Source organism: Macaca thibetana, chromosome 7 (genome assembly GCF_024542745.1).
Source record: "Macaca thibetana thibetana isolate TM-01 chromosome 7, ASM2454274v1, whole genome shotgun sequence".
In the NCBI taxonomy this organism is placed as follows: domain Eukaryota; kingdom Metazoa; phylum Chordata; class Mammalia; order Primates; family Cercopithecidae; genus Macaca; species Macaca thibetana.
The window spans coordinates 55,910,587-55,935,063 of record NC_065584.1 but is presented as its reverse complement, the minus strand read 5'-3'; the positions used below and the strand labels follow the sequence as shown (position 1 = coordinate 55,935,063).

The 24,477-nt window shown below is 38.5% G+C and overlaps 1 protein-coding gene and 1 non-coding gene across 10 annotated transcripts in view; both read left to right on the top strand.

The window, feature by feature from the left end:
• The window catches only part of FRMD6 (FERM domain containing 6), an 80,266-nt gene extending 56,855 nt beyond the window's left edge, over nt 1-23,411 (top strand). For all 9 annotated transcript variants that reach the window (XM_050796901.1, XM_050796895.1, XM_050796899.1 and 6 more), the window contains 8 exons: nt 889-1,044; nt 4,341-4,406; nt 5,247-5,315; nt 8,018-8,192; nt 12,770-13,105; nt 14,501-14,632; nt 18,398-18,489; nt 20,402-23,411. In XM_050796901.1, the coding sequence (XP_050652858.1) occupies nt 889-1,044; nt 4,341-4,406; nt 5,247-5,315; nt 8,018-8,192; nt 12,770-13,105; nt 14,501-14,632; nt 18,398-18,489; nt 20,402-20,686 (1,311 nt within the window). In that variant the 3' untranslated portion in view covers nt 20,687-23,411. The remainder of the gene's footprint in view (nt 1-888; nt 1,045-4,340; nt 4,407-5,246; nt 5,316-8,017; nt 8,193-12,769; nt 13,106-14,500; nt 14,633-18,397; nt 18,490-20,401) is intronic.
• On the top strand, nt 16,676-16,782 carry LOC126960176 (U6 spliceosomal RNA). The gene has a single exon (XR_007727765.1). It is a non-coding gene; the product is annotated as a U6 spliceosomal RNA (small nuclear RNA).
• Nucleotides 23,412-24,477: the final 1,066 nt, after the last annotated feature.

Here is a 24,477-nt window from a genome sequence, read left to right as displayed (position 1 = left end):
GAGTTCTTAGCAGAACTTGACAACTGACTATTAATTCATCATATTTAATTCTTTGTAAAATATTCAATAGGAAGAAACAAAATATCAATATAAAGACATTTTAAAACCAAACATTCTGTAATTTTAAAATTTTGATTATTTTGAGCATGATTCTTCTGCTCACATTGCATAAGTCCTTCCATCTATTGTATTCCTTATGGAATCAGCTAAGACTTTAATCAACACCTTTCTCTTAGCCTGCAGCTGCTGGATACTATATATTTGACATCTGAAAGCCCAGAGTACTGTCTGATGAAAATCTAACTCACAGTGAATCACAATGAATGTTTGAATGAAACAGTTTTCTCATAAATATTCCAACAGTGTTCATATCAGCCTCTTATGCAGGAACCAAAATTAGAGAATTTCTCCCAGTCCCCTGCCTTCTTTTGATTAGCATTTAGAACCTCCCACTCTGTGGCTGTAATTTTCTTAAGAGTTAGGTAGGATCCAGAACCTGAAGATGTGCCTACTATAGATGTATTTCATGACACCAAGTATAAACTTGCAAGTATAAACAATTACGTGTTCAAGATTATGAAAGTTTGTATAATTTTTTTTCTTGGTGACTTTAAAGCAAAGATAACTTATTTTTCCTATTTGTTGTGATTTTTCTTCTTAGGTATTCAGCAGTACAATTAAATTGACTCTATAGCTTCTAGTATTAGCTGATTCAGCCCAGCAACATAACAGATGGTGAAAACAGAATGAAAGTGGGAATTTTCTAATGGAAACCAACTAGTTTACATGGCTATTTTAGATTCTCATTCTTTCATCATTTTGGGGGTGGGGATAGAGCTTACATCTCTCCAACAAATGTTGCATTGCACACCCCTTGTATCCCAACAGGTTGTTTCCAAGAGGGGGAAAGACTACATCCTGAAGCACATTCCAAACATGCACAAAGATCAGTTTGCACTGACGGCTTCCGAAGCTCATCTTAAATATATCAAAGAGGCCGTCCGACTGGATGACGTCGCTGTTCATTACTACAGATTGTATAAGGTACGAAACGGCAACTAAGTCTTCAGCTTCTGAGAAAAAAAAAACATCATCTCAATAGGATTGAGAAGGAAAACCTTAGGATTTCATTTCCATTAAAAATTATTTCATTTTTTACACACTTCCAAAAGAGTTTCATTGAACTGCTTTTTGTTATTGTAGGTCAGTCTTGGAGGCCATGGTGGTTTTCCTCTGGCCTGGAAGCAGGATGGAGTATTTTTTAATGGTTCTAATAGTGAGATGACAATTGGCTATAAAATGTTAATCTCACTTTTTCAGTGATTATGGCATTGTTCTTTCTCTCCTCCCCAAATCTGCTTTTCTGCTTTGGGGAATAGCATTTGCAACTTATTTGATAAATAATTTTTAATATTCCTCAAAGTGAAGCTATACCTGCATCGTTTCCATCAATTACAAGAACATTACCACAACAGGTAATGTTTATGGAGTCCTGTGTTTACTGGGCACACTTTATATTTTTTTAATCCTCGTAACTTTACATGAAAGGTACTTTAATCTTTATTTTACAGACCGGGAAACTGAGGCCTAACGAGATTAAATGAATCACCTAAGATCACAAAACTAAATGGCAAAGCCAAGATTTAGTCAAGGCCTTCTTGATAACACAGGCTGTGTGCTTAAGGAACTGTATTACACATGTTCCTCACTCTTGGAAGTTACTCTCCTTTGTGTCCCGTGTATCTCTAGCCTCGTTTTTTCATTCTGGGGCAGAGGTCACACACCCAAATGACAACTGGGGCCATGCTCTGCAGGGAATCACTCACAGTACTCTATATCATCTTGTCTTCTCTTCCCCTCCTCTCCTAACCCCTTTCACTATTCCCTAAGTGCCACTTTGCTGGCAAGAACTCCTGAATACCCATTTAAGTATTCAAACGTATATTCTCAAACCAAATGGATGAAGTGGTTAAGAGCACTGTCAGTTGAGCCTAACTGCCTGGGATTGAATCTCAGTTTGACTTCTTACTGTGTGACCTCGGGCAAGTTATTTACTTAACCTCTGCGTACTTCAGTTTCCCCATAGTTAAAGGGGACAGCAACATACTTGCCTTTTAGGATTGCTGGATACTAAATGAATTGTTGGATGAAAAACTACTTAAAACAGTGCCCAGCACATGTTAAGCATGATGTTAAGTTTGCCGTTGTTACCATTGCCATTGTTAGTGTTATGCTTGTTATCTCTACTATGCCTTTTGTGGTAGGATTAGCATAGCTAGACTATTGGAAACTGGACTTTAGTTTGGATGTATTGCTCAGTAATCTTCTTAGCTGGTTCAGAAAACTTAAGGGACCAACTGATGTTTTTTCTATCTCTCTTCTGTGCCTAAGAGATGCATTATTAATGCCCCATCATCCTTGAAAGCCATAATTGAGTTCCATAAGATCTCTTTGGCTAAATTCCTAAAGGACTGAGTTGTCATTTTGTTTTTAGCCTTAAGAGATTTCATTTGTGACACCTCAGTTGACACGAGAAGATGCAAATAAATGACAGTTTTGATAATTAGTTTATATTTTAAAATGTATTAGAAGTATGAATTGGAAAGAGTAAGAGTGTGGCTTTGGAATCAGATGTCAATTAGAAACCCTATGTCACTACTTGCTATAGCTGGCATCCTAGGCAACTATAATCCTGAGCTGTCTATTAAGTGGGGATGATACAATATGCTTCACAAGGTTGGGAGGCTTCGGTGAGATAATGAATCTGAAATAATGAGGTGGAATACCTGGCACATTAGTGAGTGCTCAATAACCATTAATTGCTTTTTGCCTTATTTGCTGGGGAAGCTTGCTATTTTAAAGAATCCTATTAAGAAATAAGAATCTTTTATTGAAGTAGATATCCCCAATTTATCTTCTGTATAAAACTTAATTTTCAAGTTTACTTAAAGTATGGAGCTTCTAAATTGCATAGAAAATGACTCTTATCTGCTGAAAACAAGATTTTTAATAAAAAGGTAACAGAATGAAGTGGGGGAAAAGATATTGGCTGATGCACAGTTTTTATTCTTTAGAGCAATTCAGTGGCAGCCGTTAAATCTGCTTCATTTAGGGGCTGCTCATAAACTGGAAATAAGGTAGACAAAGGACAAGGGAACATTCTGGGGGAAAAAAAAAAAAAACCATTTTGTGTCCCTTTTCCACCAGTATATACCTTATACTTGAAAACCAGCATTTTTACGAGCATAGCCTTATTCCAGAAAGCAGTCAGTACAGCCTTGAAAGCGAAATTGACCAAAACTCATATAATGATGGATTAGTTTCTCCTCTTAAAGCTTATACTATATGTGTCTTTGTTGATGTAAAAATATACTAGTTGGAAAGAAACAGCCTAAATAGTAGAAATGGTCTGTGTCTTATAGTTATAATGCCAGTGAGGATACATTTTGTAAAAATATTTCATCCCATGTTCCTGGGGAAACTGGCACTAAACTTAAAAAGATCTGCATATTCATTGTGTTTGTTGAGAAATCTCATAATGAGAATATTTACTTAGTAATTTCATTTCTCTTCTATTTTGAACTTTATACACTACATATACTTATTACAGTTGAACACTTAAAGGATGTGGCTGAATTTTAAAGTACATTTTTAATTGTGGAGTTTCTTTTTCCCTTACGCTTGTTGTAGTTTATTTTCTACAGTTTATGGTTTAGCTGGTAGACCGTGTATCATATTGGCGAGTGATCATTGAACTTCTTAAAAATAAGTATTTCCAAACTAACTGAATACAAAGCTTATACAACTTTATTATCCTCATGAGAGAGCCTTAAATATTTGGTCACTTGCCCCTAATTTTGACTTAAGAGCTGGAAGATGTGCCCAGTTTTAAACACACAAAGTCTTATGCATCTCAGAGTATAACTATTACATTAGATTTAAGATTCTAACATCTGAGAACAGAGTAATGAGATAGAAGACTAAAAAAATCAAATGATGCAAAAGCAGCAAAAATAGCCTTGTTTACTGGAGTTTTCAATAACAAGTGTTTAGAATATTGTCAGATACAAAAGTGTATGTAATATAGTAAAAACACTAAACCTTTGAAATCTCAGAAATTTAAAAAGTAGAATATACCATTCTTGATTTAATATGTGCCCATGGTTTTCTTAATTCTTGTAGGAAACTAGGTATGTGGAAAGCCTTGAGCAAAGTTATTTTAAGTTCAAAACTTTTCAGTCCTGAATTTCAATCCTGAAATGTTTCTTTGGTGCTAAATTGTCCACTGTAGAAAAAATATATAGAAACATTTAATTTTCTATAAAATTCTATTCCTACAGGATAAAAGGGAAATTGAAGCTTCACTGACTCTTGGATTGACCATGCGGGGAATACAGATTTTTCAGGTTAGTAAATGAGAATTAAGTGTCAAATGCTGTCGGCCATGTCTTATGTTTACAGCATGCCTCTGTGGTCCTGCCATAGCTTCAGTAGTTCATTTTGGGCCACTGGCTGGTCATTTCCTATTTGTCTAGCACAGATGTGGATGATGTAGGATGGATGAAGTGACTTAGCCCGATTGTTGACAGTAATAAGTCCTCTATAACAGAAAACAGTAAGCCAAAGATTAGCCCAGGTTCATCACTAACAGATCATTAATATCCAAACATTTCTGTTTGTCTTTGATTTTAGATATTCTTTTATCCTTTGGAGCATTTGTAAGTGGAAAGAAAAGCAACATTTTGATATTGTACCTGACCAGACATTTTAATTTCCGTTACACTTTTCTGATAAAACTTACCCCTTAAATAAGTAGTAACTTTAGCAGGTGGGACAGTGTTATCCTGGAGCCATCAAAAAGGGAGACAGATACCTCTCTCTGCAAGACACAGGAAAGTAAAAGCATGTCTTATCTTTGGCGTAGGCAAAATATCCAATTATGAAAGTCTGAGCACCTTACTGCATCTCTTGAATGCCTGGGTCCTTTGGACTTTTTATTTAAATTTAGGCATACGCCAGAAGGGAAAAGATTGCCTTAAAAGGGTTAGTTAATACAGTCACACAGGAACCAAAAGCCACAGAATCGTTATCACGATATCTCTTAATTACTGTCTGTGTTTCTCCAAAGAGATATGGGGGCTTTTTTCAGATTTTAATTACTGTGTTTTGGTTTTCAGGGAAAGAAGTTAGAGCCAGTTTATAGTATCATTTTTCCCATTAACTCCATATGCATATTCTTTTCACAGAATTTAGACGAAGAGAAACAATTACTTTATGATTTCCCCTGGACAAATGTTGGAAAATTGGTGTTTGTGGTAAGTTTAAAATAACTGGCTTAAAAGAAAAGTCCCATTAATTGCTTATTTTTGTGGTTTTTAATTTTTTTGTTTTTAAACAATATTGTCTTAGGCACAAAAGCTGCAATTTTTAAGAAGTTGACTCTGAAGATAATTGGCTTTCTTGTATTTTAATGCATGTGCTATATATTCCATTGTCACGCATATCAGTGGTGAAATTAAAATCAAAGAATCTTATAGTGAATAATCTTATAGCAAAAGAAGTTAGTAATTTTAATTTGTGTTTGGTCCCTAGCACATGTCCCTAAGTTATTCTAGTTGCAGAAGATATTTCATGTAGAGGTTAGCCAGTTCTTTTGAAAGTTACCTCTTTTGAGCAAAGAATAAAGAATTATATAAAAAGACGTTTATATTAATATTTGACTATTTAAAACTCATTATTTTAAAGAGAGGTCTACAATTCTTAATGGGAAAGCTACTCTTACAATATTGAGAATGATACATTTTCTTTTGTTAGAGCAACGCCTTGATTTTTCCCAAATATTTCTCTCTTTGCCAGTTATATCTATTTTTTTGGTAGGTTTCAAAGAATTAGTAATGTGTATATTTGGTCATAAAAAGTCATAGTTCTGGCCGGGCACAGTGGCTCAATCCTGTAATCCCAGCACTTTGGGAGGTCAAGGTGAGCAGATCACCAGAGGTCAGGAGTTCGAGACCAGCTTGGCCAACATGGTGAAATCCTGTCTCTACTAAAAATACAAAAATTATTTGGGCATGGTGGTGGGCACTTGTAATCCCAGCTACCCGGGAGACTGAGGCATGAGAATCGCTCAAACCTGAGAGGCGAAGGTTGCAGTGAGCCGAGACCACACCATTGCACTCCAGCCTCGGCAACAAGAGCACAACTCCGTTTCAAAAAAAAAAAAATTCATAGTTCTGCTATGTTCAGAAATTACTGGAAAAAATACGTGAAGAAAGGAAGATAAGGGTTTGTAGACATGGGCTTCTCTCCTGTAAGAAAGATGGCCTATGTAAATAAAGGGCTATATTGCAAATAGAATGTGGGCATTGACTCCACACTGCCCTGTAAGTCAAAAGATTTGTTTCTGACTTCACATTACTTTAATTACTTGGGCACAATTCAGTCTGATTTCACTTTACTTATACTTACACGGGGCCTAATCTGTCTCCAACTGGCTCTTTTTTGTTTCAAGCTAATTGTGAAAGGATCTGAGCTGTTTGAAAATGAGCAAATTAAGACCCACTTGCCCCTTTCATGCCCCAAATTAAGTTATAATAAAGTACATTTATGAAATTGAGGGTTTTTTAGGGTCCTGGACTTGGTGCTTACTGAATCTATTTGTGTATTGCCCTTATCTGAGGACCTTTTTTGCCTCATCCTCCTCCTCTGGGAGATTTTTGACTCAGTGGGTCTGGAGTAGAGATGAGGAATCTATTTTGACAAGTTTCTCAGATGATGCTTCGTGCAGCCAACTCAGCCCTGTCTAGCTGTATGACCTTGAGCAAGTTACATAAACTCTGTGCCTTGGTTTCATTCTAAAATGTGGATAATTAACTCTCTCCCTTGACTTGCTGTGAGGATCAAATGAGTGGATACATGCTTAGTGCTCAAAAAATGTCAGTTGTTACTATTTCAGTATTGGGATCCACTGGTAGTTCCTTTAAAATGAGGGAAAGCTCAGAGATTTAAAAAAAACAAAACACCTCCACCTTATCCCTATCTGGGCTACACAAGCCCATACTGCTCCGTACGGACTTTCAGTGTGTAGTTAGAATATGCTCCGTCCTTGCTTTACCTCCTCCCTCTGGCTGAGAATCATTATATCTGAATTACTCTTTTTTGTATTTCAGCTGCCCCATTCATTATTAGGAAAGTTGAAAGAGTTCATAATATCCCATAACTGTAAGAAACTATGTCAAAGCCTTGCCCTCAACTTAGGACTTTATCTTAGTGATCACGAACTTGAAGAAGGAGATTCCTTGTATCTCTACTGATAGCTGTTCTTGTTCTTTCCCGTCTCATCCCTCCAACTACCAGCTCTCTCTATGTCCAGCTAGGGAAGTTTTCCATTTCTTCTAAACCCTAAATAGGTATCCTGTATTGTTCACTATATAACTCCTTATTTATTTATTTATTTCCAAGAATTTATCATAAACTGTAATTATTTTGTGTGTTTCTTTCTCCTGCTGGGATATATAGCTCCGTGAGGGTGGGAACCTTGTCTGTCATATTCACTGCCTATTTGGTTTTTTTTTGTCAGTGCCTAGGAAGGTGTTTGGTCCATATTAAGTATTCAATAAATATTTGAATACATTAGTCTTTTTTAGAATTGGTCGCCTTGTTGCTGCGTTAGGGTGTTGGGATTACATTTGATGGTTCTTTTATGATGGACCCTTCTCTTCTCCATTATACAAATAACCTGACCAGCCAGAGAAACCAAAGACACTCCTCAGCTGTTTGGGATAGTGAATGTTTACTGACAGACCCTTGTGGCTAGATGCTTTCCTGAATTTCTGGTCAACCCCTGTCCTATGACATTTTTGAAAGGGAAAACAATAATTTATCCCGCAAGGAATTTTAAATGAAACTTTATACATTTCAGAATCTATAATCTTCCTTACTAAATAGAAAACAAAGAGGATTTTGGCAAATCAGAGATTTTTTTTTCCTGAATTTGATTCATGGTTTCCTTCCAAAGGGTAAGAAATTTGAGATTTTGCCAGATGGCTTGCCTTCAGCCCGGAAGCTCATATACTACACAGGGTGCCCCATGCGCTCCAGACACCTCCTGCAACTTCTGAGCAACAGCCACCGCCTCTATATGAATCTGCAGCCTGTCCTGCGCCATATCCGGAAGCTGGAGGAAAACGAAGGTATCCCAGGGTCTGGGGCGTGGAAGCACATTGTACCTTTGCCACCCATGGCCTCTTACTCTGAATGGGGGTTTTGAACTCCTACAGAATTGGATTTTGGGACTGGGACTCTCCAGATTGAGAGCAGCATTACTATTTACATCTCAGTATTTCCAGAAGGCAAAGGGTTAGGCTTGAGCCCCATCTACCGTAGCACCTATTCAGAATATCAGAGGTGACTCCATTTAGCTATCTCTCAGGTACAGTCTCTAAGGTTTTCCCATGCCTGACTTGAAAATCCTTGCAAAAAGCCACCTGTAAAGGCACAGGGCAAGGGTTTATCTGCAACTCAGATTTTATATGCATTTCAGAGCTTTGTATGTACACTGACCCACCTTAGTGCTATTATCCACAGGTGGTCTGGAATTCTTTCCAATGTGATTCTTTCTTAGGGTTAGAGTGATAATAAAGGTGGGTCACAGATGTGTCTCCAGCCTCCGATTGACAACTGGGAGGCCCCCAGGTCTGGTCTAGCAAGAATGCCAAACAGAGGAGAAGGAAGTCAGCTAGTTCTTTGGGGGCTTTGCTGAGATGCAGATGAAATAAAGCAGTCTATCTGGGGCCTCAGAGTACTGGGCCCTGAAAAGGGAAGCAAGTCAGGGTGGGAAAGAAGGCAGTGTTAAGGGTCTGTAACATCTGGCTTCAACTTTACAACATTAATCTGATAGCCTTTTATCTTGAGTTGTGGCACCCTGGATTTCCTCCATTTAACACACCCCAACCCTAATCCTCAAAACTGCTGCATTACGTATTTGGATTTTTGTTTTTTGTTCTTTTGTTATTTTTTTTTAAATGCTTTGGGGTTTTGTTTATGCTTTCAAAGATTTTTTTTGCAAAAATTAGTTTTACAAATTGTAGTAATATCTAACAGTAATTTGATTAGATTGGATTCGGTGTTTTTGTGTGAATATCAGGGTGAAGATTCATATTTTAGGTTCATGTCTGAGACAAGTTTTGACACCTCAGACCTCATCTTTCCTGTAGAAACAAGACAAATACCCATCCTTTCTTAAATAAACAAAAGACCTTATAGAAGTTTGTGCTTCTGATTGATTTCTCTCAAAAATTCTCTCTCAATCCAAATGAGACCCAGTTTGGCAATTCTCTTGTAATTTAGTAGCGATTAGAACATGAATCATTCCTCACTGTCTGCCACAAACTGCATGTGTCTTCAGAGAGAATTGGTATAACTGTCAGGTGTATTGGCTTCCGCTGCTGCTAGACTGCCAGTTCTTCCCCACCATAACTCATCAGTGTAACAAATATCTCTCTCCTATGCTGACATGAATATTAAAAGGAATTCAGATGGGGGCAGGAAGAGGATGAAGAAGCAGGAGAACCTGTGAGAATAGGTGACATAATTAGGTGCAGAGCCCATAATTTGCCAAGTCAGCTTCATTCCTCAACGTCTAACATGACACCTTGAGAAGGTGATTTGTTCTATTAGCTTTCTTCTGCCTGCAACATTTTAGTATATTTTTTGTTCAGATGACCTTAAGAGATCCCTTTAGAGCCTAAAAGAATTAATGGCCTTCATCTATAGGTTCTAAGGTAAAAATTACAAAGAATTTTGAGTTTTCAAAGAGAGCTTGGTTCATTGCCAACCATAGTACCAAGTATATTTGGAGGCTGAAGTGAGTAGGTGTCTTAGTTTGTTTTGTGCTGCTGTAACAAAAGACCACAGACTAGGTAAGTTCTAAAGAACAGAAGTTTATTTCCTCACAGTTCTAGAGGCTGGGAAGTCCAGGATTGAGGAGCCAGCATCTACCGAGGGCCTTCTTGTTACTTCATCCCATGGTGGAAGGTGGAAGGGCAAAGAGAGGGTGAGAAAGAGTAAAAGGGGGCCAAGCTCCCCCTCTCATAATGAACCCACTGCTGCAATAATGGCACTAACCCATTCACAAAAGCAGATCTCTCATGATCTAATCATCTCTTTAAACTCCCACATCTTACTACTATGATATATGATGCATATGATTTATGATAGCAATTAGATTTCAACCTGAGTTTAGGAGGGAACAGATATTCAAACCATAGCAGTAGAGGAATGAAGGAATGACACATACTTAGTTTCTTCTACTTAGAGGTTTTTCAGGTCTGAAAACGGCCTGAAATCAAGTTTCTCTGGGTCAACTTTGGCCTGAATCCAATGATCTCACCCCCATTTAAGGGCTCTGTCATTTTAACATGAAAAGCCCTTTTTTGGGCATTAGTTTAGCAAAAAACAGCATAAAAAGAGTCTGTGTTTTTCTTAATTTTATTTAGAGTCACTTTGTCTGAAACACTATGTTAGCATTTTAGTAGAAAATGATCACAAGGATTTTTCTATAGGGTTTAGAAGAGAAAGAAAAACATGCCTCGCATCATTAAAAAAAATGTTTAAGCCTAACTTTATTCAAGAGCTGGAGCTTATTCTTAGGAATAAGTAGTCACATTTACTGCATTATTTTCTAAAATAGTGTATGAAAAACCTCATTGTCTCTGATCTTTTACAACAGAGGGAGTAAAAAGAGCACAGGCATATTGATGATCTGTACTGTTGACACCAGTGATTATTAGGTGGATGAGAGGCTGCATTTTACATTTCTTAGAAAACATTTCAGAATTATTTAATGTTTCTCTCAGTTTGTAATTGAACGGTGTGAAGCTTCTTAAATGTCTGGAAAGGGTGTGATACAGCACTAGGGAGGGAACAGAAAAGCCAGGCATGTGGAACACCCAGGCCATGCTAACATGTAGTCGGGAATAGTTAGAAAACAGGCTGGCAAGTACTTGTATACTCATTAGTATACTAGTGAGTATAGAGGAACTATACTGACCTCTATCAGGAAGTTGGGAGTAAAAAGGCTATATGTAAAGATGCAGAATAGCTTTTAAATGATTAGGTCCACAGTTCCTAATTATTTTAGAACAATGGAACTCCAACAACTTACAGACTTTTACTTTTTTCTCTTCACTTACCACTCATCCAAGGGCCACATGGCTATTACTGTGAAACCACAGTGAATAGGAACTACGGTAATTTTTGCAAACTGTTTTGACTGTCCACCTTCATCTCACACCTGCTGATTCAGAAGATGGGGATTGTTAGGCCCCAGTCTGCTCCCTGAATGACAAGTTGTCCCTGGATGCATTTTTGTTGTGATGATGTGTGCGTGGAGCTCTGGTGTCTGGTTTCAGCCTGCTTTCTGTGTAGCAGTACATACTCATCTTTGTGTTTCAGCCAGTTCCTTAGAAAGATGTGAATGGGCTGGAACCTGGAAATGTGCACATAGCCTTCTCCAAGCATTTTTTTGCATTTTGCATCCTAGAAGGCGCATCTTTTCTTTCTCCTGCTGCCCATTTTCCCTCTGGGGACCCTGTGATGATTATACTTCTGAGCTGGATTCAGATATCAGGCATGCAAGTATTTTAACCAAGAAACAAGACAATTAAAATCCATTAACAGGCCCCTGAGAACCCAATTAGTCTACTAGTTAGCAGTTTCTAAAATTAGATCAACTTAACAGTCCCCAAATACACTCTCCCTTTTTGACATTGTTGTATTGTATTATTTCTCACCAGTATTAAAAAGGCAAGGAATCTAAACTTTTTCCTTGTTTTACATTTCTGACCTAAAAGACAAAAATAATATTTTTGTGTCAGTCAAGTTGTAACTGGCAGCTGGGTTGTAACTTTGTGCCTTAATGGAATGGTTAGTTTAGTATGTAATAAAAGAGACTTTACAGTGTTGTGTTTTTGATTGCGTTCAAGAACAGCACTGACATGTTAAATCAAAGAACAGCTTTACCAGTCAGAGTTGGAAATCATCAAACCAGTAGTGATTACTGGTATTTTCTAAGTAGATGATAAAACCTCACTAATTCAGCCTAAGTGGAGAAAATCAATCTTATATTAATGAAAATCCAAATTTTAGAATCTTCACAAGAAATTCTCAGAAGAATAGTTTTATATTAAATTGTATTCAACAGCTAGCGCTAAGCTAACAATGGAACAAATTGAACAGATGAACAAATAAAATGAATGGCAATTAGCATAATTATATTTATTAAGTAGTCTTCTAGAGCAGTGCTTCTGAAATTATCTGCAGAAAAGGGCCAGATTTTTAAAATATTTAATATGCTGTGGATACTTTCGCAAAATACAAAATCACATTGGTGGCTGTCATGGCAATGTCACAAAGCTCTGGAAGTTTCTAAATGTTCATATCACTCACTGAACTTATTTCACTGTGGACCAATAAATTTGCAGACAAGAAGTGGTCTGTAACTACACTTTAAATACCGCTCTTCTTATACTGCTTGAATCTTTAAAAAAACTGAGTAATTTAAATATCCCCCTCAAATCTGTTGCACTGGTTTTTAGTCATTTTTCAGTCTTCTGAAGTCAAATTCCTATCTAAATTATTACTACTTTCCAGTCACTAGATTCTGAACTTCAAGTTATCCTTGTTCTTGGCCTGATGAGTCACTTAAGCTCACCAGCCGTTCCTTCTGTCTTGGTTGATGTAATAATGAGCTGTGTTCCCCACCACACAGAGAAGAAGCAGTACCGGGAATCTTACATCAGTGACAACCTGGACCTCGACATGGACCAGCTGGAAAAACGATCGCGGGCCAGCGGGAGCAGTGCGGGCAGCATGAAGCACAAGCGCCTGTCCCGTCATTCCACCACCAGCCACAGCAGTTCCCACACCTCGGGCATTGAGGCAGACACCAAGCCCCGGGACACGGGGCCAGAAGACAGCTACCCCAGCAGTGCCATCCACCGCAAGCTGAAAACCTGCAGCTCAATGACCAGTCATGGCAGCTCCCACACCTCAGGGGTGGAGAGTGGCGGCAAAGACCGGCTGGAAGAGGACTCGCAGGACGATGGTAACAGTACTGTCCTCACTGGCTCTCTGTTTAGTCTCCCAGTTTTTCCAAGCATTGATTCCACAGAACTGGTGTCTGGAGAGCAACGTTAGGCAGTAGTAACAGGGTGGAAGTGGTGTCTTGTCTTCCCCAGTGACTTGGTTGAATTGCTTGTGTTTGGCTGTGAACAAAACATCCCTCTAGTTGTGATCCTTTGCGGCCACAAGATTGGATGGTTGTGGACTCAAAGTCTTAGCTGTTTCTATGAAGTAGATTGGAGATTAGTCCTGCAGCCATTGTGTCTGTATTTCTAATTCCCAGATTAAATAAAACAGTAGTTAGGACGACACAGTGGAGTGCAGTGATGGTGACAGAAACATCTTGAACTTCTGGACCCCCCCCCACAAAATAAAAATTGGAGTCCACACCATTGAGTTACTTAGTAATGTTTTTCTTAAGCGCCTCCCATGTAACCAGAACTATAGAGAGGATAAAAGAAATATAGCACCTGGCTGATAGGAACTTACTGCGTGTTAAGGAGATAAGATGAATCCTATGGCTTATCTCAGCCAAATTTAACATTTGTGGCCCTCTTTTATATTATTTTCCTCTCTCAAATAAGTGCTGTAGCATTCAGGCTTAAGGGAAACGATAGACTCAGTTAAAGAAAAGTGCAGACCGTCTGTTTGGTTTCTGTAGAATTTGTGTGGATCTCAAGTCACTGAGTGCCCTTGAGAGTAGGCAGCTATGGACATGGGGGCTTTGTGAACTGCTCATCTGCCTGTGTCAGTGAGCCTTGCTTTGGCATCAGGCAAAGGGCCCATCAGTTTCGGTTTGCCCTTTGTCATTGCAGCAAGGTAGTGTAGTTTTTCTTCTTAAAAAAATACAGAATAATTGGCAAAATATAGTATTAGAAAATATGTAGGTGATACAGCAGTCCTATAAGAAAGAGCAAGTAGGCTGGGCGCGGTGGCTCACGCTTGTAATCCCAGCACTTTGGGAGGCCGAGGCAGGCGGATCACTAAGTCAAGAGATCAAGACCATTCTGGCCAACATGGTGAAACCTCATCTCTGCTAGAAATACAAAAATTAGCTGGGCATGGTGGCAGGTGCCTGTAATCGCAGCTACTTGGGAGGCTAAGGCAGGAGAATCGCTTGAATCCAGGAGGTGGAGGTTGCGGTGAGTGGAGATCACACCACTGCACTCCAGCCTGGTGACAGAGTGAGACTTCGTCTCAGAAAGAGAGAGAGAGTAGCACCTGTTGAAAATGATCTCTGGAGTTTCCTATTGGAGTCTCATTAGCAAATTTATTTTCAAATATGAATAATTACATAGCCACCCTCAAAATATGGTCGTATATTATGATGGTCATTTCCCTTTTTGTTATTAACTGTCGTTTCCTTCTTCTGTGTCAGAAATAGAGATGTTGGTTGATGACCCCCGGGATCTGGAGCAGATGAATGAAGAGCCTCTGGAAGTCAGCCCAGACATGTGCATCTACATCACGGAGGATATGCTCATGTCACGGAAGCTGAACGGACACTCGGGTGAGCTCTTACAGGAAGTTATTCTTCCTTGGCAGCGGGTTATCCAGGACTGAAAAACACGTGCCTCAGAAAATAGAAAGGGTGGGCTGGGGGCTCTCGATCAGAGACTGGACTGCACTAAGAGGCTTTTCAAGTCAGTATTGTAAACTGCAGGATCCTGTGCCTTCTGTGGAAGGAAGGGAAGAGGAGAAACACCCAGGATTGGGAATTAGCATTTTCTGCTCCATGCTTTGGACAAAAGGTAGTTGTGCAATAGGGTTCTCTTTATGTTATGCTGTGTCGAGAATCATGTAATGTATCTGGAAGGCCTGGTAGACCCCTTCAGTCTGGCCTCCTTTTTACAGATGAGTTAACCTATAGTTCAAAGAGGACAAATCCTGCATGGCTAGAAACAGAAGCAGGCCTCCAGGTCTTTGTTTGTTGTTGTTGTTTCCCCACTGTGTTATACTGGTAGAGGAGTCTGGGAGGACAAATGTCAAAACGGGTTGACCTAAAAAGACACTCTTAAATTCCATATTTGTATGAATTCTTCTAGAAAACATGCATTCACTCTAATCCTATTATAGTTATATAATACACAGTATATAATTTCTGTCACATGTAAGATACTATCTTTAAAAAATGGCAGCAGTATGAGTTTTGTTTATAGACATCAGTCACATCTAACTGCTTTTGTCACACATCATGAATCAGTCTGTTCTTTAGAGAAATATGCCTCAGGAACGAGCGCTGTTGAAATGGCCCCTTCCAGCTTTCATTGAATGAAGGGCCAGCCTGGGGTAGCCTGTCCCTGCTCTGGCAGATCCATACCTCCTGATGTTCATTGAGTCTCTTCCTCCAGGTGCCAGGCATTGGAAATCAGAGAGGAACCAGACCAATACACAGTCACTACCATCCTGGCACTTAGTCTTCAAGAGCAGGAGACATCTTTTATTTCAGGATTCTGTTTGCTAACCCGACAGAACCCTGGCTTCCCAGACCTGCCTGTGGCTGCAGAGAATCATCTCTCTGACCAGCACTGACTCATTAGGCTGCTTACTCTAAACATGCTTAGAGTTCATATACCAAACTTTGCCCCTTTTTGCCCATTTACTTTATGATATTGAATTTTCTCTTTACAATTACACTTTAATTTAAATTAAATCTAAATTCACAATTATATGCACATTATAGGTCCATGTATATAGCTCTATGTATGTATGTTTGTGGAAAGGAAATGGTCTAAAAACAGTGTATGCCACAGTGCCTCTGGGAAGGGAGGTATGAGGGAAGCTGACCTGGACTTTGCATTTATATATTTCTGCATTTAATTTTTATAAGACTGTTAATTTTAAATAGAGATAAAATGTAAGTAAAAAGTCTGGCTGTTTAAGAAAATTTATATATAAAAAATGTTTATTGAAGTGTTATGAAAATAATGAAAGAATGAGTGGTAAGGCCAGGTGCGGTGGCTCAACGCCTATAATCCCAGCCTTTGGGAGGCTGAGGTGGGTAGATCACCTGAGGTCAGGAATTGGAGACCAGCCTGGCCAACATGTTGAAACCCCATCTCTATTAAGATACAAAAAAAATAAAAAAAAATCAGCCGCAGGCCTGTAATCCCAGCTGCAAGGGTGACTGGGGCAGGAGAATCACTTGAACCCAGGAGGCAGAGGTTGCAGTGAGCCAAGACCACGTCACTGTACTCCATCCTGGGCAACAGAGTGAGACTCTGTCCAAAAAAAAAAAAAAAAAAAAAAAGTGGTTAAATTATACCATATTCATTATTCATATGGTATATAACCATTAAATTTGAGATTTTTCAAACAAAATAACATAAGAAGGATAGTTATGGTAAACAGTAAAAATTATATAAAATGTGATCTAATTAAAAACAAGCATATTTATCTGTGTATTTAAAAAACATAAAACTGTTAATAGCCTTTTCTTTGGATGTTAGGTTTATAGATATAGATGATTTTATTTTCTTTCTTATGTCATCTTAGTTTTCTAAATTCTCTATAATCTGAGCATTTAAACATTGCTTATAAAACATTCAGCTAAGTACTCGCCCTGGCAGCACATACACTAAAGTTGCAGTGATACAGAGAAGATTAGCGTGGCCCCTCTGCAAGGATGACATGCAAATTTGTGAAGCGTTCCATATCTTTCCAAAAAAAAAAAAGAACACTCAGCTAAGGTTGAGTAGTGATGAAGTATACCACTCTGTCTTTCATTCTTATAGAGTGTGATAGGAGTTGGTTAAGTGTTTTGAGCACCAGCTTGGTACTTACTTTTTCAGTGGTAGATCTGGATTTGGAGAAGACTCTTTACAGGCATGATAGCCACGGGCACATTTACCAGGAAATTCAAAAGGAGCCATGCCAGTTGCCAACCAGTGCACAAGTCCACATGTCTCTATGATGATTTGTTTAAAGGTTTAATGCTCTTTAGAAGATAAAGATCATTCTAGATCCTCTCCTAAAGCAATTTGTACTAAACCCTAAAACATGAGTATCCCCTGAGTTTTTAAAATGTCTACTTGTAAACCAGGAATGTCTTCATATTTCATGTTTCAATTGAACTAATTATTGAATGCTTAATATATTTATGGCATATGCTAGACCCTGAGTCATTATGAGATGTTTCTGAAGAGTTAAGGGATAGAACACAAGTCATTCTGTAGACTACTAGCAGTAGTTGAATAAGAATCACATTACTTAAGGTTTTTGGTTTTTGTTTTTGTTTTTTTAAGAAGCCATTTGGCTTTATGGATCTAGGGTTTGACCTGTAGTACACTTGCTTCATTCATTGGCAAGAAAAATTTCAGTGGTGTTCACTTATACCTCTAGTTCTTATTGGTAATTTTAACTTCTGAGACATGTTTCTACTCAATGCTTCACTCATATGCCGGTCACGTAGGGAAATGTCAGCCCTGGATTTCTGCTTCTGAAATTTTTGTGGGTTTCCACTGAGTGCTCAGGTGGTTAGGTTAGGGGCTCTGTTGTTCTTAAAGACTCAGTACTGAATTTTCACTATGGCCTCCCAGTTTGTCTCCTACCGGGGGGATCTGCTGCAGGAGGTATGTGCCAAGTATCCCATCACCCAAAAAGAGCTGCCGTGAACTGAGTGTATCCATGTATAGTCTCTGTACCTTATCCTTTTATGCATTCACTGTGTAATTGTCATTAAAACTAGTGGGCAGGTGCTGTTATTGGCCCGATTTTATACGAGAAGGAGATTGAGACACTGGGAGGCTAAGTAACTGGCCAGGATACATGGCTAATTAGTTGTCTGGGCCAGGATCCAGCCAGATCTGTCTGACTTCAGAGGCCAGAGCCCCTACAATTCACCAGTATACATCCAAGCCGAACCAAATCTAGAAGGTGTGCGTTCAGTAAGGGTTAAGTTTAATGTTGCTGCTGCATAGAAAGGGGAGGAGGGGAAGCTTTATGAGATGCAGTAAAGAGGCGGCTTTACACCAATAGTCTTTGCTTCTTGTCTGTAACGTCATTATAAATAGCTTAATTAGAAGTTTTAGAAAATTCAGACTCTAAACATCTTCCTACACTCTAACTCTACATTGACTCATTAATCTCTATTTACTGTAAGATGAGAGAGAGTGTGGGCTGTCCTGGTTGTCTGCCACCAAAGAGTCACAGTGAAACTTTTTGGTAATGGTTAATATTTGATTTTTCATTCCTGATGGCAATATCTCAGAATATATGGCAAGAGGCTTGAATAATTTGAAGTATTTATTGTTTCTATCTCTATGTTTTATTTCAGGGTTGATTGTGAAAGAAATTGGGTCTTCCACCTCGAGCTCTTCAGAAACGGTTGTTAAGCTTCGTGGCCAGAGTACTGATTCTCTTCCACAGGTATTAAAGGAATTGAAAAATATCAATTAGGAAAATGAAGTTATAGAAAATTTTAGGTAGTAACTTATACTTACTTTATACAGATGAGCAAAAATTAAAAACCCTAAGGAAATGATCCTTCCTAGATGCATACATTCTAGCTTTATTCTGAATTTATTTCCATCTTATTTGCTAGTTCTGCTTATCTTTGAGTTGATTTTTACTTAGGTAATTATATACTTTGCTTCACACTTTATATGGTTGGGAAGCCTCTGGTCCTCGGGCTTCCGTCGAACCACGTGTGCACGTGCACATGCACGTGTCTGTGTGTGTGTTACTTGTCCTCAACCTGGGAGAATAATATTTTTTGTCAGGGTGTTCTGGCAGACATGTTTCCACACTCTGGTGATTCCATTCAGATTGAAATTTCAAAGTATGCTGAGCCTAGAGCATTTGACAACCTGTAATCATTGGTTAAACTATTAAATGTCCAGCGATATAGATAAAATACCCTGAAATGGTTTCAGCATTTGGATGTAATGTGTGACTAATGGCCCTACTTCCTGAGCACGTCCTCCCTCCTCCTGCCTTTCTTTCTTGGGCTCTCTTTGTGTCTTGTTTTTTTACCTTCTGTGTATGTTTCTCTTTTCTCATTTGCATTCTGGCTGTCCTTGTCCCCTACTTTTCTCCTCCTCTTTCCTCCCTTTTTTTCTCATTTGTCTTTTCTTTCTCTTACTTCCATTGAAGTAACCATAATGTGAAAATGATGTTTATGAAATATTTTTCTGAAAACTCCAATGAGTAATCTACTCTTAAGAGATGTTTCTGGGACACAGCTGATAGTCAGATTCCACACCCACACTGTGGGGAGAACATTGTGTGCCTTCCTTGAGAGTCTGTGGGGATGACCAGATGATTCTATGTGTGAAATCCCATTGGAGCCTGGGAAGACTGCATCGGCACAAGGAGTCACTCAGATGTGACACTTCCTAGCAAAACGTGCTTCTGGAACTTTTGCTTCTAGCAGAAATTGTATCTTATTCTAACAGGGTTGTCCTTTGTGGTGGTAAGCAGCAAAATTTAAAGATAGAATGCCTGGTTTCCTTAAATGACCTATTACATACCTTCCATTCATGTAATTATCAGAATCATTTTTAACCTATTTCTAATACCACCTCTTGGGTTAATAAAAAAGTCTGCCCCCCGCTGGGTACAGCATTTGGCAGAACCCCGCCCCCAGCCCCGTGTTCGGGAACTTAGTCTTGGTGCCTGCCTCCCAGCCTCTTCAGCACCAAGAACGCCCTGTATCCGACCCAGCACCAAGGACCCTTTATATTCAACCCAAGAATTCTGGGCTTTTAAAGAGCAAAACTGTGTTTCTTGATAATTGGTTTATTTTCCCATTTCTTATTAAAATAATAAAACAGACCTTGGCCTAAAAGTGTTGCCACATTGAATTGCCATATCCTAGTGGAAAAAAAAAAAAACAAAAACACAAAGAAACCATGTCTTTACCTATACGACCTTATTTCAAGATAATTACTTGATTTCTGAAATGCTAGGGATAGTTGGATTTCTGTTGTATTTGCACCTCTGTGTTTTGGATTATTTATCTGTAAAATGAGGAGAATGATAGTGCCTGCTTCCTAGGACTGTTAGGAAGATTGAATGAGTTAATACCTGCCGAGTATTTACATCAGGGTCTGGAACATAGTAATTACTCGGTAAATGTTAGCTGCTATTATTACTGGTGGAGGTGGTGTTGATGATATATTTCCTCATAGGGCCCAGAAACCACAGATTGGAAACCACTTTCTAACATTTAAGGATTACTTAACCTTTTGTGGTTCTGTGGCATCTCTCTTTACAAGGCAGATATTCTAACCTGTCCCTTTAGTCTATAAAGTTGTTTCAACCTTCCCTTATCTTGCAGACTATATGTCGGAAACCAAAGACCTCCACCGATCGACACAGCTTGAGCCTTGATGACATCCGACTTTACCAGAAAGACTTCCTGCGCATTGCAGGTCTGTGTCAGGACACTGCTCAGAGTTACACCTTTGGATGTGGCCATGAACTGGATGAGGAAGGCCTCTATTGCAACAGTTGCTTGGCCCAGCAGTGCATCAACATCCAAGATGCTTTTCCAGTCAAAAGAACCAGCAAATACTTTTCTCTAGATCTCACTCATGATGAAGTTCCAGAGTTTGTTGTATAAAGTCCGTCTGTGTGCAGCTGTACAGGCAGCTTACTGTTTGCTAGAGGATGCGAAAGTCATGGGTTCTTTACATATTACTTGTGCCATATCTTCTTCACCCTAAACATAGCTCTTTCTTTATAATATTTGTGATGATGGAAACAAAAGCCTTGGAACAATTGCACTTTAAGTATTACACAGAAGTAAAAGAACTACAGAAAATGTACAGCAAGACAAGTGCCCGGAAGTTCACTGATCCTTCAGAAGGAAATGCGCTTTACTGATTGCAAAGCCTTCAGAATATTGGAGTGTGGTGTGTTTGCTCATCTGATGCTTTTTAGTTCAGTTACATGTAACATCACATCTTTTTTATCACGTGAATGATGTTAGATTTATTTGTTTGCTTGTAAATTTTTCACCATTCCCTCATAAAATGCTCATGGTTTGGGAGAGGAAAGAGGGAAGATTCTCTCTTCTTTTAACAGAGAGACGGTTGCTCTGTATACCCATTGCTTCCTCCCTGAGGCTGTCCCAGAGTGAACACTGATGGAGTGGTCAGAATCATGAGGTTGTAGCAAGCCAAAGATACATATGTGACAGAAGCACCTGTGCAGTCAAGACATGAATTAAGCAATAAGCAGAAAACCAGAAGTGCGTGCTGTGGTGTCTGTGACTCCCTCACCCCGCTCAGTGCCATGTCCTCTTCTGTGATCTTCCAGAAAGCTCCAGGATTCAGTTGAGTTCCACATCCAAGTAACAGATGAATTATATTCATGTTGTAATGCATTTTGTGGAGTTTACAAAACCAGTGTCTGTTAAAACTGTGGAAAATGTCTTAGAAAACGTTGGTGCTTGGTGATGCTTTATTTGTTTAATTATCAAGAACAAATTACGGCAATGCTAGTTTCTGCCTAACCAAAATACTCTATGTATATATTATACATATATAAATACATGGGATTGTGTATGTTTATATGTGTTTAAAGCTTACTATGTCTTCATTTTGGCTTCCATGACTATCTTTTATAGATGGAATTCCTTAAGATTGAGAATGTGTCACTGAGTGAGTGATACCTGCAGACATCAGTTGATACATGTAGAGTTCAGAATGACTGTTCCCTCATGTGCCTTTGGCCATGATTCTCAGCACTGATTGTATAACAGAATTTGGCAGGGGAGCTTTTAAGAAATAATGACTGAGTCTTCCACCAGACAGAGTACATCATTCTCTTGTGGCGGGACCCAGGTAGAATTGCCTTTTCCTTTAAAGTTCTCCAGATGGAGCTAATATGCAACAGAGTTGAAAACCACTCATCCTGGGGTTGTCTTTTGTTAATTTTGAAGTAAAAGTGTACAGAAGACGTAGTGTATGAGAAAGGGCCATTTTTAAGACAGTTACCTGCTGTGCTGCTGTTACAATATATAATGAAACCAAGTCAGGGGAGTGAACTTATCAATCTTTTGATGTACAGTAAAAACGTTGCTCACACTTCAGGAGAGAACTTCATAGCACAATGTCTTTCTATAAGATATTTTTAATGATTTAGTATTTTACAACATTTGTTTACCATATTTTGATATACCATTTTTTTCTATCTGCCAGGTTTTATTAAAAAAGCTATATATTATTTTCTAAAGAAACAATCATATTTTTATACAAAATTATGTTTTCAGGTAACGAAATAGATGTAGGGTACAGCGGAACATAAGCAGTGTTACCCATGGCTGGGAGTCAGTATTATTACAACAAAGGGTGAGCTGGAACATGCCCCGCCTGTGCTGCCCCTCCCGTGCTGGGTCGCGGATGTGTAGGCAACATTGCCTCATCACGTTAGGTTCACCTGACACTTTAAAAGGAAAAAAAGTTCCGTAGAGTTCTGTGGTCAAAATTATTTTGTTTTTATCAAATACTTTAATAGAACCAAAGTTGTAGATATTGGAATGTATGGAGGTATCTCAGTCTCTGCATAAAAGGATTAAAGTATGAAAGGATCATTTAATGACTGTTTTACTTACAAGTCGTTAAGTAATCCACCATTTCTTATGGATGATGCTTAAGCCTGGTGAGGTTTGTACTCTAAGGAGCCCAGATCATAATGCAGTGCATTTCCTTAGCCCTTGGAGTTTCTTGCAAACATTAAAAAAAAAGACATATTTAAGAAAGAAAGATAAAGAAAAAACATATTTAATTACTGTAAACAGGTACTGCTTTATACTTTATTTTCTTTCTACTTCAACCAAAATCAGATCTTTAAGGTTTTGCTGACATTGTTGGTGGTTTTGCACACGCTCTTTCTAATTGGATTTATGAATAGTCCTATGGGTTTTCAAAGATGAATCATGCTAAGAACACTTTTGCTTTTTGATCCACTGTTTGCAGCAGAATTATATATATGTATATGAAAAATCCACTTTGAATAGTCCATATTTTGTATTTGGAAATTGTTTTTAAAAATAAAAAGAAAACTATAAAGCTGTTATTTATTCTGCATTTCTTACACATCTATCGCTTGTCCGTATACCCGTTTGGTGTATATTGCCTCTGCACATCTACATTTGTATTTGCAACAGTGAGCTTTATATCTACATAAACTGTAAATAATCCTTTCTGTGAAAGGATCATCATATCAAGATGATACCAAAAGTATGTAAAAAAAAAAAAAAACCCGCATTATTTTGTAATTATTTCTTATAGATGTTTCATGGTAAGTTTAGCAGTCAATAAAGTTACTTTTTTGCCTTTAAATTGCCTTTTTGATTATTAGAGCTCTCCAGCAAGAAGCACTAAGGAGTGACAGTGTTTTCTTCATGTTCTTTGCCGTAATGGAGCACAGTGAAGGACAACAAGATTCCATGTGATAGCATTCGAAGCAAAACAGTTCTGGTGGTGACGATGGTAATAGCTGATGCTGAGCACTACCATGTGCCAGACCCAGTTTCACGTGTATTCAGAGTTCATGTGTTCAGTCATTTAATGCTCATATCCCCATAAGGCAGGTACTATTCTTCTTAGTTGCAGATGTAAAGGAATCAAGCTTCCAGGAGGTTGTGGTAGTCAGCCACTGTTGAGTCCAAATTATGGGGCTGAAAAAAACTCTCCTTTAAAAAGAAATATTTTAATTAAAATAATTAACTTAGACCCTGAAAACCGTCATCATTGGACTGTTGCTTTAATCATAAAATAAACAAATGGTTGCATTTAAAAGCATGCATTCACAAGCCTGAACATGAGGGCAGCGTGGCATTAAGGAAAGAGCCCAGAGCTAAGAGTCAGTCAAGAGGATTCTGAAAAGCCCCAGCTCTTTCTGAAGGGAAATCCATTACCATCTCTTTGCTCCACTTTTCTTGGCAACAAAATGGAGATGATAATTCAAAGGACTGTTTGGAAGATCAGATAACGGAATGGTTTAGTATGCCCCTGATGACTAGGTGGGAAAAAGGAGGGCTGTCAAATCTAACATTTAACTTCCGTGAAATAGAGCCATTTGGATTCACACAGTCCAAAACAAGTTTTCTAGTTGAGTGTTACTCATGAATTTTGCAGAGTATCTGGTAAATTGTAAGTGAGTTGGAGTCCAGGAAAGAGAATATCTGGTACCTACTATGTGTCTGATATCACACACGCCATGTCTAATCCTCACAACCCTTCGAGGAGCTGTCACCCCTATTTCACAGCTGAGGAAACAAACCTGCCCACGATTCTACAGCTAGTGAATGGTAGAGCAGAGTTTTAAACCCCAACTTTTCTCCAAAAGCCTTGCTTTTTTTTTTTTTTTTTTTTTTTTAAACTGTGTATACCTTGTTACCCACTG